This window comes from Siniperca chuatsi, linkage group LG7 (genome assembly GCF_020085105.1).
Source record: "Siniperca chuatsi isolate FFG_IHB_CAS linkage group LG7, ASM2008510v1, whole genome shotgun sequence".
NCBI lineage: Eukaryota > Metazoa > Chordata > Actinopteri > Centrarchiformes > Sinipercidae > Siniperca > Siniperca chuatsi.
Window position 1 is genome coordinate 14760015 of NC_058048.1, and position 14671 is coordinate 14774685.

General features: G+C 38.2%; 1 protein-coding gene across 3 annotated transcripts in view; it reads right to left on the bottom strand.

The window, feature by feature from the left end:
- gucy1a2 (guanylate cyclase 1, soluble, alpha 2) overlaps positions 1-14671 on the bottom strand; it is a 63851-nt gene that overhangs the window by 17635 nt on the left and 31545 nt on the right. For all 3 annotated transcript variants that reach the window (XM_044203569.1, XM_044203567.1, XM_044203568.1), the window contains exons 5-7: positions 11945-12157; positions 10374-10646; positions 8438-8581 (exon numbers count right to left, since the gene is read on the bottom strand). In XM_044203569.1, coding sequence (XP_044059504.1) covers positions 8438-8581; positions 10374-10646; positions 11945-12157 — 630 coding nt within the window. The remainder of the gene's footprint in view (positions 1-8437; positions 8582-10373; positions 10647-11944; positions 12158-14671) is intronic.

The following is a 14671-nucleotide window of genomic DNA, read 5'->3' on the forward strand; positions in this document are numbered from 1 at the left end:
AAATCGTCAATTTGGGCTCTGGGAAATTATAATGGGCATGTTTCACTACTTTCTGACTTTTTATAGACGTTAAGATTAATTAACAGAAAATAATTGGGAGATTAATCCATATGAAAATAATCGTTATTTGCACTCCTAGTCTGATCTCACTGTGACCCAGGTCATGTCTGGCTTTAAAGATCTGTAAGCAATGTGAGCAAACACATTTGCACCTGGCATCTAAACACCTATTTGTATGTACATAATAGTTCTATGTTTATTTTTACCTGTCTTGGTTCAGCTGTGTTGTCCTTGTTTTTAGGTCAATGTCTTTTTCTATCTTCCTGTAAATTGTTCTTGGAAGTGTGTAGTACATTGTACATTAAGAGCAACTTCAAAACTGGAGTCAAAATCCCTGTATGTGTACATATACTTGGCCAATATAGCTGACTCTGATTCTACAAATCTTGCAGCATAAAGACTATCTCGTTTTGAACAAGAGCTGCTGTGCCCGCATTGATCCGCTGTACTGTAGCAATCCTACTTCCATATTAGTGTAGCTGTTATTATCTAATCTGATATCCTGTGGCAGCAGATTTTTAAAAAGATGAAAATAGAAAGAGTGAGAGAGGGGAATTAATCAAATAAATAATTGCTTCCATCTCCTCTTGGTAACAGATATAGGGTAGGAACATGGTGCTCATATAATCATCTGGCTGAAGTATGAATTTATTATTGGCTGGAGGCAGAGTGAAAGCTATCTACCCATCATTCCAGTGTGACCATTCCACTTCTGGGCCCCTCGACCAGCTATTGATTTCCTCCACTTGGGAACAAGTCATCACACACACGCATACACACACAAAAGCCAGTGGAACCCTGTAGATTTCCAATGATCTACTTGAGCATCTCATCACCAAGGTATCCAACGCTACTGTGTGGATGCCAGCACACGGTGAGGTTGTCATGGCAACAATAGGCGATGGGGGTAGTGAGGTAGAAAGAGCACAGACAGACAAAAAGACAATGGAGAGAGAGCGATGCAAAAATAAACTTATAACTAGATGGTAAAACCTTGACAGCACAGGAGGCGAGATAAAGACGAGAGAGAAAGGGCTGGTAGGTGCACTAGTGTGACCTATTTTTCAGCTAAACTGCTTACAGATGGCCATGGACTTGTCTGTCTGTCTCTACAGCAGACAACCGCTCACAGACAAACAAATGTGCATCCAGCGCCCACTCTCCTCTTTATTTCTTAGTCTCAAAAAACAGATACAGTAACACTCATACACTCTTCCCCTCCTTTTCGATATGAGTCAGCATCCACAGCACATGGCCCTTAGTGAGCCAATGAGCAAATGGCGCAGCAGCACAGACGACCAATCACGTTCTAGCCTTTGGCCAAGCTGACAGAAGGATACAGCGATGGGGATAGACTGAGACAGAGAGAGGAGGGAGTTGTTATAGAGTCAATGTTGTTTCATATTCCAATACATTACACAATTACAATACAATTGCATTATACTGTTGTGTGTCTATTATTTTGTCCACCCCATTTATATCAATGAGGGTATGCTAAATAACAATACCACTTCTCTGTGTAATGCAATACAGTTAAACAGCATCACAAACTACATCCTCCAAAATGATCAGAGTTGAATCAACACCTCTCTAAAACAGTTTCAACAAAAACTGAACATTATAACCTTCATGACAGGAGGATTTATTGCAGGACTGTTGTATTAGACTGCATTAGTTTTAGCTAGGTGTACCTAATAAACTGGCAACTGAGGGTACTTTAGCTGTTGTAACCAAACCATAACACACACACAAGCAATGGTAGACTTTTGTGTGTGTCAGAGGAGAAAGTTGTTTTATGGTTTTTATTGCTGACACAACCAGTCGATTAATCAATCAGTCGAACGTTTGTTTTTGTTTTTTGTAGAGGAAAAGCACCAAACATCCCACCTCTCAAATGTGAGGATTTGCGGCTATTCTCTCGTTTATATCATTGTCAATTGAATATCTTTGGGTTCTGGACTGTTGGTCAGACAAAACAAGCAATCTGAAGATGTCACCATGGGCTCTGGGAAGATATGATGGGTACATTTTATAGACTAATCGATTTTTTTAAAAATTATCGACAGATTAATCTAAAATGAAAATAATTATTAGTTACAGCCCTAAGGGTTTTGGAGGTCCTATGCATTACATAAAAACAAGGTGATTAATAAGTGCAACATTACTTCTTACTTTGTTGATGTTTAATTACAATGATAGCCAAATTCTTAGCTTGCATGTACTCCAATAGTTATAATGATTTTATATTTAATCCGCTACCAGTACAGTAGTTACAGTATATTATATATTGAGCAATCTGCAAAGCTTTACGTGCAGTGTGTACTGCAGAGCTGAAGATGCAAGAAAAGAGCAGCCACTTTTAGCTGACATGACAAGCCCCTGACCACTGACCATTTCTGAATTCAAAATGCTCAAACACTGCTGATGAAATGGGTGTTTGGTGGACATACTGTAAGCTCACAGAAACAACAAAATTCAGTCTTGTCAGAATTTTTAACAATAATAATCTCATGTGAATACAAGCCTGCATTCAGAGAGTGTAGAACTCAGCATGTATAGTAGATACTGTATAGTTTCTAAAATGTTTATGGTTAGAAAACCATGGATGGTAGTTTGGCCACATTTCATATTAAGAGTAATAAGATAAGCACTGCATCACTGATATCCACACCCACTCACGTACTCATACACCCACTCATTCACACAAGCACACACATACACAAAGATCATGTTATAGGCCTGAATATTAAGCAGTAATATAGATGAAAACAACACAATGTTTGGTTTCTATATGTGTTTCTCTCTTGACCTCTCACTCCTCTGTATATTTCTCTCTGTGTCCCTGGATCACTCTCTCCATTTCTCTCTCACTAAACATTTTCTCTCAGTTCTCTCTCACAGCTCTCATGCTAGTTTGCATAACAGTGCAACATTGGCTGGAGTTGAGTGCACTCACTGAACAGCATTTATCATGCTGAAGTGTTGAATATCTCTAGAACTCTCCTTTATACCTACATGAAGTGAAGAGAGATAATAAAGAGGAGAGCATAACAGAGAGTGCAAAATATAGAAAAGCAGAACAAGAGGAAAAAAGTGAGAGGAAAAGAAAGTAAGAAACTGAAGAGGAAAATGAAAGGAGCAAGTTAGAGAGAGGGTAAGTTAGAGAGAGGCTGCAAAGGAGAGTGAGAGAAAGAGGAGGGGGAGGAGATGAGGAGAAGAGGAAAGACAGAGAGAAAGTGGAAGAGCAAAAGAGCAGGCCAAAAATGCTTGGCAAGGCCTTTCTATTTTGAGACAAATGGACAATGTTAGGTGCACAGCATTACACAGAACAGCTCTCTGTCAGCTTCTCTCTCACATACACGTTTTGTTCCTATCTGTGTCATTCTTTGTGTATTTTAAAAACAAGTCAAAACCAAATGCACTTGGTGGCAAAAAAAAAAAATGAATTCTGCAAATTCTTCTCAAACATAAAAACAGGTTCAATTATTTCAACACAAGCTGCATTGTTAAAAGGATAAGGCTGGTGCCTTCTTGGCATTTTTTTTTATTGTCACCAATTTCCCTGAAAAGATTAGTCCGTCTCTCAATATTTTCCAATTTACTTACCATTTCTCTGGCACTCATTTAATGATTCTGAATATATAAAAACAAGTCACAAATATGTAGTTTCATTTTTTTTAAAGGCTCAGTCATTTTGTGAAACAACAGAGCATTGTAGTTTTAGCAAATCTTACTCAAATACAAGTTAAATAGTTAGCTAGTTAGTTAGTAACTTGTTAAGGGCTTTTTTTATTTCGCGAGAGTTGTTCATAATAAGAAAAATATAGCATATCACCAGCCTTATAATGTACTGAATGCAATAAAACAAAAGACAGCGCATGACAACAATAACATTGTTCTAAACGTCTTTCTCCATTGCTTTGCTACATTTGTGGGTTCTGTTTCATTGATGATCTGTGCCAAACCAGAAATAAAGTGCAACTTTACGACTTTGACTCATAATTATGACATTTGCAAGAAAGCACCCTGGCCCTCAAAGCTACCAAGGCAGCCTAACAGTAATGGGTGACCTTGACAGAGACTGGACTGGATACACATAAATAAATCATATCCTGTCATACCCTTTTTATTCTACTGAATTTACATAAGAGGTTCAAACTCAATTCCCTGAGTTGTGTCTCTTTCCTTCCCTCCCTGCTTAATATACTCTTTACTTTTTTCTGCAAGAGAGCAGCTTAATTTCCCTATCTAACTCTTTAAGTACATAAGTATTGTTAAATGTAGTTCCACATAGACACATGACATGAATTTAACATTTGTCTTAACAATGAATCCAAGCAATAGTACCTTCTGTAGGTGGATCAACACTCACAGCACCAGCTGGAGAGTGGACAGTTCTACCATTAAAACTTTTTTATTTCACAGCAAATATGGGACACGTGCTTTTCCTCTAGCAACATAATTGTTTTAAATGTCCCATTGCCAACATGCAAAAATAAACCATAAGGGTAAAAAATAAACCAAAAGGAATTTGTTATATTACATATTGTTCAGGGCTAGGGTACAATACAGCAATTTTATGTGCAAGACCTAAAATAAACTAAAGGAACGAGCTAAACCATCTCAACATTTTCCATTTCTGCCAACAGCTCCTCCTAAATGTTACGCACTGGAACTTTAAAGGGTTTTTGCCCCTTGAGGCAAATTTGTGGTTTGTGATATTGAGCTATATAAATAAAATTGACTTCACTTACAAATTTAAGACCAACAAACACACACACACACACACACACCACACTCAGAAGCATATGGTACATAAATAGAACAAAACATCACATACATACACCCACATAGGCATATATAATGATTTCCCACTGTAAACACAAATGCATCTACATTAAGAAACATCCCGAGTCTATCCTAAGTATCGGTATCAGGGCCAATCTGTACATATTTTAATGCATCATATCGGCAAAAATAAAGCCAATCAAAATCCGATCCTTTCTTTACAGCACTTCAGTGAGTTTTGTCCACCTCAGCCTGCTAGTGTTGCAGCGCTGCTCTCCTTTACCACAGCCAGGCTCTACAGTGCAGCATTTAACTGCATATGAGAGTGAAAATTAAAGTGTGTGAATGTGAATTTGTTTTTTGGTGCCACCGGTGATGGGACTCTGTTCTGACACCCAAAATTCAAATTGGCAAAATTCACTAAGCTAGCAACAAATCCGTTACATCTCCTCTCTCTTTCTCATTGGCAAAGAGCAGTATACAAACCATTCAGCTAGCAGCTTCTCATCTTTAGCCGACACTGACCGTCACCTTCACCGGTTAAAATGACAAACGTCGCAGGTCATATCAGCTGTCGCTAATTAACGTTAATTCCGTGATTAACTTGATGTCAGGCCAAAATTAAACTTGGCTGGTGTGGGATTGTGTGCTCTCTGGAAGCCGGTGTCTGTACTCAGCCAAACATTGTTAATAAGGTAAAAGGAGCATCACGCTGTAACACCAATGTATAATCGCAAGTGGATTGAGTGTTTTTGTTGTTCCAACAACCCCAACAGAGTGATACGTCTTTTCTTTAGCTGATCGCTTCACGTCAAGTCACATTTTTCGAATTAAACTTTTATTCATATCATATTAACAATTCAAGCTGATCAACTTAATAGTTTTGAACCAGGGATTTTAGTATTGTGATCAAGTAGTTTGTAAAAAATAACAGCTTTTTTCAATGTGTACATATTTAATCAATATTTAGGTAAATATAAGTATCGGATCGGCCTCGGTATCGGAGATACCCAATATTAAAGGACTCGGATCGTGATCGAGGCCAAAAAACCTTGATCAGGAAATCCCAGATAATGGACACACACACACATATGGCAGAGCAGGCTGTGTGTAACCCTACTGTATATTCTATAGTGTTTTTGGTTAAATGACACATGCAGCATGGCTGGGAGAGAATAAGTATAACTCAAACACAGACACATTCTATTAAGGTACACCATGTCTCTTGCCTCATTTCATGAAAACACACTCCACTGAACCATTAGCACCAAAGATTAAAATAACTACTCTCTGTTACACAGAATCTCTTACTCTTATCTTTCTCTATTCTCCTACTTTAGCCATTAAAACTACAGGAAATGTGATCTTTTTGTATTAAAAATAAAATAAATGATTGATTATAGTACAGAGAGTTTTTTGGACCAATCCAGACACTGTGATGATGACAATTGCCAATTCACATTTGTGGTAACACAGTGTGCGTTTTTTTATTGAATCTTCACTGAAATGCACACTGCATATACAGTAAATAACCTTCTTATTGTTCCAAAAGGCTTTGAATGTCTTAGTCAATGTGTTAATAATTCGTATTCCTAAACACTAACTAGCTGATGAATTCCAGAGAGTGTAGTCCAAAGCTACACAATGCTTTGCTATTTTATTAAAGTAAAACATTTCAATATTTTTTAATCAGTATCTCTCCCAGACTGCTGTGCAATAATGGGATATATGTGCCAGATAGCGGAGCAGTGGGGAAATGCTAAAGATTGTTGATGAGATTTCTAGGAGCACATGGAATGGTCACCCCAATTAACACAAAGCTAATAGAAAAATCATGATTTTTTTACCTTAAAAGTGAGAAATATCTCACTTTTAAGGTAAAAGTCTCTCTTTATGAAAATGAAAATAGATTGAGTTAATCCATTCATCTAAAATATAATTCGTCCATCTGTCAATTCAGAACTCCTATACCTACAGTATATCATCCATCTTCCCCAGTTCCACAATCCATCCATCCATCCAAGTCCAAAACCAAAATATGTCAATCATAACACAAACCCTTCCAGTCAATAATGTATTCTGTTATTACCATGGCAACTGCACATGACTAGGTCTGTAGCGCTGTAACCTGGACTATCAGTGTGCATTCTGAAATAGTCAATAATGTGCAAATACCAACACAAATATATTCAGATCTAGAAAACCATTTAGATACATTTAAAAAAAAAAAACAGACACGGGCACACAGACGCACAATCTTTCTTGTTCTACATTGTCCATGCGTTGGAATTACAATATTACACTACTGTAGAAAGGCAAAGATCAAAGGAAATTGTTCTCAGCAGGAAGTGGTAATGGCAATACTGGTTAATTCATTTACTTCTGAATAAAGTATTTTGCGGCTTAAGGACTAATGTGCCAAATAAATCTTTTGGCAATGCATAGTAGATCTCAATAACATGATCAAAATATGTATTTATCTTTTGTCTTTGGTACTGTTCTCCATCAGAGCTGAACAAAATGTTGCTCAAAATTATGCATTTGTATCATGGAGCTCAAGCACTTATTGCTTATAAAAACATTACAAGCCACTGTAAACATCTTAAGAATGCATTGTCATAGTGCAGTGGCAGCTCAGTGAATGGTGCACATGAACTACAGGGTTTCCTGCAGCGTTTTATAATGGAGACATCAGAAGAAATCGTTATATTTAAAAATATATATATAATATTAGGCTTATTAAGCTTCAGCGAAAACGAGCAGTGGCACTACATCACACAACAAAGGCCATGTATTTACTGAGTGAGGCGATTGTTTAAACCGTCATATAGTAACTATTGATAATGAGACAACATGTGTCAGGGTCTGTATGATTCAGCTAAGCAGGTAATTAATTGATTGATTGATTGTACGTTCACTTCATGGTAATTAGGGATGATTTGTGACAAAAAACTCACAGCAGAACTGCAGGTCAGGAACTAGGCTTAAGTTGGTTCGATAATCACCAGTTGGACACACAATTTACTTTTTCCCCAGGGGGAATCCTGAACTGTATCCACATTTTCATGCACGCACAGACTGACATACAGTATGCAAAACATACAGGAGTCAGACAAACAATATAGCTCATGTAAGTACAGTTGGAGACAGTTCTATACCCAAAAGAGATGAATGGCAGATAAAAAAGTTATGGATGCAGCAAAAGAGGAAATGCATAAACAGAAAAAGCAAACAAACATACAGATCCCTCAACACTGCTGACAAGTCATATAGCCACATAATCTAAATGTGTTACAGCAGTCTCATTATGGGGGGAGGAAGGATTGGAAAAAAAACCTACAAGGCAAGCTAAACATGGATGTGTAAAATACAGGAACGATGAAACGCAGGAATAGAAAATTTAATGAATGCCCAGATAAACAAGAAATTAGCAAATGGGAAAACAATTTAAGCTAATCAGGCTAGTTTCTGTGTGCTAAGAGCTGAGAATTGTTTCAAAAATAGGGATCAGGCTTTTTAGGGCTGATTTCCTTAAATACTTCAAAATTGTCTCAAACACTTGCGTGGTGGAGAGTGAATGAAAACTCACCTTGATAGGTTTCCCATCAGGTGTCAGCACTTCCTCGGACAGTTCCATCATTTTCAGAGCCATGTGTGCAATTGGCTTCGCATGACTATCAACCTTCTTGTGAAGTCCTCCTGCCACACAGTAGGCATCACCTATTGTCTCGATCTGTAGGAGAAATGGAGGACGAGAGGCAGAAACTGAAATTAATAAGTGTGGCTGTAAGAATATGCTGATGTGTGAAACTAAGCAGCCATTCAATAAACTCAAACCATCTCCACTGAGTAGTAGAAATGAAAGACACTCCTTCATTCCTCTTGTAATATAAGAACTGAAGAAGGCAGAAATAATAACCCATAATGATATAAAAATAAACAATAAAGTCATTTTAGTAACATCTTTAGCATCTTGAGGCTCTGATATACCAGAGACCACCAGAAAACTGGTCTGCTTCAGTGTGAAAGGTTAATGGATCGGTAGGTAGAGATGCAATCTGTTGCTCTCTTTGTTAGCTGAAATTCATGACAAATTATCTGTGGCTTTTTTGTAAGAAACCATCTCACTTGATCGTTTAAGCAGCAGTGCAATGTTTCCCACATACAGTAAGCAAGTAATTTGGGCAACCTAGCCAAATATATTTGTCCCCACCGAAAGAGATTTTTTTGTAGTCATTATTTGTTCCTTTCAAACATCTTTGTGGAAATTCAGTTGACAGGGCAAAACATTAGTTTTCATTTTAACACAGCTTTGCCTATCCTTATTGATTGGCTATAACACTAGGGAGGTTTTATTCTCAAAAAGTATTCTCTTAATAAAAAGATGGTGTAATGAGTTCATTCCAAAACCTTAACAACAACTGCATACACAGATGAATTAAGATTTCAGCCAAGTCATTCATAGTCCCTGTTAAGGCATACTATGACAAAGATTGCAGTAGTAGCATGTCTTCCTTGTTTAAGAATTACTTCCCAAAGCCAAATTCAAAATGAGCACATGTGAACAAAGCAAACAAGCAGTGCCACTTTCAGGGATGTGTTGCCATATTTCCAGGAGTGAGCTAGGTGTCATGACAGTTGATACAGTCTTTATAAAGAAAAAAAATAGATAGCACAAGAGGAGAAAAAGGAAGGAAAAAAGAAAACTAAGAGACAAACTGCTCTCATTTAGCCTGCCACTGGTTAAATCATTTCGACAGTAACCATGACAATGGCAACATATGGGTGCCTCAATCTCCTCACCATGTCCTCCTGTTCTTGCTTTCTCTTTTGCACACACACACTCACTCTTCAACTGCTATACACATAAACCCTCTTACATACACTCAATCTCTCTGCCTTCCTCTCCGCATCTCTTCTTCCCTTTTTCCAGACATGTGATACATGACATTTCTGAGAGATAACACGGAGGAATTGCATGCAACATGGCAAGTACATGTTGCTGCCACAGGGACTGAGGTAATGAGATGATAGAAAGTGAGGATGAAAGGAGGGAACGACAGCAGACTACAGTGAAGACTCGAACTAGGCCCAAAGCCACACTGTCACATGGACAATATTGACACATGTTTGTTAAGCTCCCACAGACCATTAATCAGTTACTTTTTCCACAACACAAGCACACCCACACATGACAGCGCATACACACATAGAGTATATACACACACACACAAGTATATCCAGTACACACAGACAGAGACACAACCTAAAGATTTAGCTGATCTAACAGAACTGGTAAGGCTTTAAAGAACCTTTGAGAGGGGGGCTCTAACTTCCAGGGAAACTGTCACTTCCTGGAAAACAATTTATCTTTTATAATGACCTCATTCTGCACAGGTGTGCACATAAACCAATAAAGTCATAAAACATTTTAAGCAACCCCCCCCCAATGTAATATGCCGCCTCAACATCCTGTGTCAACTACATCACATAAAGAAGATGTGTGCATCTTTCTGTCTACTGACCTTGTAAACATCCAGAATGCCACACTGGTAGTCGAAGCGTGTGTAAAGCTCATTCAGCATGGAGATGACCTGCATAGGTGTGCACTGGGCACACACAGCAGTAAAACCCACGATGTCCGAGAACAGCATGGTAACATCATCAAATTTGCGAGCAGGCACTGGCTGACCCTGCCACAGTTTCTGTGCCACATCACCTGGAAATATGGAATAAAGGAGATCCACGGTTCTCCTCTTTTCCTCCTCCAGTGCCTGGTGAGTCCGCTCTAATGTGGCCTGGGAGAGCAGAGAAGAGAAAGAGATTAAGAGGTTTTATTCTGTGTGCTTTGCTTTGATGAAGGCACAGATGACAACGATGCTGACATGTGGGAGTACTGCACCAAATTGAAACTGCTGGTGCATGTACATTTATTTGTGTATTAATTTGATTTATTTTTGATTGTGTGTATCTGCATATGCTTATTTGTGTCTGTGGGCGAGCTTCTTAATGCCAAATCTGTCTGATGCAGTGCTATACCATTGTTCAAGCAGGCAAGTCAACTAAGATAAAGCTATTTATAACAGTGGCCTGGGGGAGTAGCTGCAGTGAGAGAGTGATGCAGTGAGCAGATGCATAGGATTGGGTCAAGACTCAATGACTTGCTCTAAGGTACTTTAAAAGCAAATTATAAAAGCAAGTCCCAGGAGCCATGTTCTTTCAGCCAGTATGGATTTAGACAGGCAACATTGAGATTTAAGTAGTCAGTACAGCTGATGCATTGGAATTAACGTGTTTGCTTCTGTGAGTTGTCTCACAACTAGTATGATGGAAAACAAAAACAAAGGTGTGCAAACAACCTACCAAACATACTGAATATTTTTGTGTATTTTCACTAGTTGAAGTGTCAGGGTCACAGGTTGTCATTTGTCATTTAGATTTGTTGCCAGTAGTCAAGAAGACGTGTCTTACCTAATATGAGCCCGTCAGAGGGCAGGCTCCAGAGAGAGAGTAGAGGAGCAAGACAGAAAGAAGGGTGGCGTACTGATGATAACATAATTCTTTTTGTTGAGACCGTAATGGACAACGAATGATAACCCTCATCCAAGTATGTTGGTTTAGTTTCTGTCTACGTCTATTGTTAAATTAAATTAACTTACACAGAGCTCAGTGTACGGTTGGTGCCACAAGAAGAGGATGCCAGGCTGGCCCCTAGCACACGAAAGTGAGTCAAGCTCACTGGGGTTCAGGTAAAGCCTGCATCCTTTTTTGTTGTTGACAACCAAAAGCATTCGGTGTATATTGTGGCCTGTTAGTAGTTGGTTAGGCTTAGTGGTAACTAAATCCCCTAGACTTAACAAAAAAACATTTTACCAGTACTGCCTGTGCTGGACTACAATGCTTAGATTATGTGAACAGCTTACTATAAATGTATGTTCTCGCAATTCTCTTACAACAAGAAGTCACAAAGAAGCAAAAAATCTGACTGGCCTATTTTTTTCACGATGGCAAACTGGTCAAATAAAGAGTAATAACATTTCCTCAGTCGTCCCGCTTTGTAAATACGAACAGATAAATTAACTAGCAACCATTCTACCTTAAGTTTGTCCATTCTCTTCTTTAAGCCATCCTGTGCCTTGGCCTGCTCCCCCACCAGGATAACGTCCCGCGTGGCATCATGGATGGGGATATCTGACAGGTGGAGGCCCCTGCCCATCAGCTCCTCCAATTTATCAACACGTGGCGAGCCCAGGAACATCAGGGAGCAGGACTCGGGCACATGGATCATCTGACCCTTCAACTCCATGACCTGGAAGGGAGAGCAATCAAATGGGAAAGAAAAGGTAAATTAAGAAAGTCAGGCCTTGGTTGAGTTTTTTTTTTTTAATAAGTATTCACTATTAAGAGAAAGTGAAAAGATATTGACAACTGATTATCTGCAGTTTGCAAAAATACACTGAGCCAGAGGAGACGGGGGATGGAAGACAGAGTGTGAGATTATGATAGTTTATGTTCAGTATTAGCCTCTCGTTATTATGTCATGTCCACCCGATAATTGCTTTTCTCTAACCAGTTTGCCGCAAAGTAGGACATTAACAGACAAATAATGATTTACTGTATTTGTACTACTCCAGTGACTGCCTTTTCTATAATTTCTCTCTACATGTCAATGTAAAAGGGTGAATCAAGAATGAAGCTTTTGCTCTTTGATGCTGACTGTCAGAAACCTGACCTCTTGAATAAATATCTAATTAAATATTTAATTTTATTCCACTAACCAAGTTCAATGGCGGCCTATGGTCATATCATGGCAACGGCTGTATATTGGTCATTTATCTTTGGAAATGCATTATCAAATAGAAATAAAGCTTTTTTTTCTTCTTCCACGCTCAAGTGTAGTAGGGTTGCGTTTTCCTTTTAACGTCCATTTTAAAAAGGATTTTGGAAATCGAGTCATTTTCATACTAACATACTAAAACTGCGTAATGTACCATATAGATGTTAGAATAAAGTGCTCAACATGATTCTCATCTGTAGATTACACAAAAAGTGTTCAGAATATACAGTAGGCCTAAAATCATATATGTAACTGCATCTCCTCTGAATACAATTTGTATTCTACAAAAACATGCATACAAGCATACAAATAATTAACATGAATACAAACATGCCTTTCTGTGCTTACATGCCTGCACACAAACACAAACACACACATACTTATCCTATCCATATGTATACAGTACACACACAATGTTGTATATACAACACAGATTAGAATTACAGCAGCAGCAGATTACTGTGATTTAGTTGACACTTTGAATTTCATTTAGCAAGGCTAGGTCTAATGTATAATGCATGCTGACCTGTATGGAAAGAGCCTGTAAAAACTGGGTAAATTGGTGACCTAGTTATTAAGGAGACAATGCTGTCATCATTATAATGTCACTGGTTTGAGTCACAGTCCATCAAAATGTCCTTGAACAACAAATACTTGAGCTCAGGGGATGTGGTAATTTTGAATGAACTCTAACATGGCTGCAGATCCACAAACAATTGCAGTATTATTGCCAACAGTGTTTGTAAAGTATGAATAAGAATTGGTTTCACTAGCTTCTTGAGATTTTGCTCACAAGCACTTATACAGGATGACAAATATGTGCAGGACTGGCTGAATGCCCTTAACACAGGTGTGAGGAGTACAAACAGAACAGACTGCCTCATATTCCTTGCAGACATAGAAGAAAGAAATTGAAATTACATTACTGTCCTTTTTAAAAATGACTTTTGGATGTTTCACGGTGCTAACTACCTCCACTAGAGGCCCTGTGGATAAGCCATTCTTCTCCTTTTCCCTCGACAGGATTTCTCTCTCCTGAATCTTCCCTTTCCATCTTCATCTGTCTTTCATTACTGCCTGTCTCTCTCTCTATGCTCTTCTCTCTGTCTCTTACATTACTTCTCTCTCTCTCTTTCTCCATAGTGTCAGATAGATTATTCCGCCAGTGAGCACACTGCAGCCCTGTTTTATTTATAGCACAAGGCCCTCCTAGGTCTGCATAATACATACAGTCTACATCTACACACACACACACACACACACACACACACACACACACACAGTATTTCCCTACACACAAACACAGAATATATCCAACAGGGAGACACACACACACTCCGACTGTCTGTTTCTCAGAAACACTGACATGCATACATAGAAACACACAAACATATATGTACATATGCAGCCCACAACCCACAGAGTCTGAGGTCAAGACACACCCATTCCCTGAAACACAATTTAGGTGTGATTTAGTTACTACTGATGAACTACTGATTGACAAAACAAACACACACACACACACACACCCATTCATTCAGTAGTTCAGCATATATATATATATATATATATATATATATATATATATGTATGTATATATATATGTATGTATGTATATGTAAATATATATATATACACACATACATATACATATCTATATATATATATATATAATATTTTAACCATGTACCTAAATGAATCCAACAATAAAATACAATTTTGATTTGAACCCCACTTTCAAAAAAAGAAAACAAGTGGGCCTGAACTGAGTCTAAATAACTTCATGGTCTGGGAGGAAATCAATAGTGAAAATAGAACAGGACATAAAATACGTCAGAGTCAGGAGTCAGAATTGCATTGGGTCATTGTGTATATAATAATAGGAGGCTCAGATGAATTACATTCATACATTGGAGTGATTATGATGAAAAATTAGAAAGCTGTAGGTAAAACATGGGCCATAATAGCTCATGGGGCCATATTGCA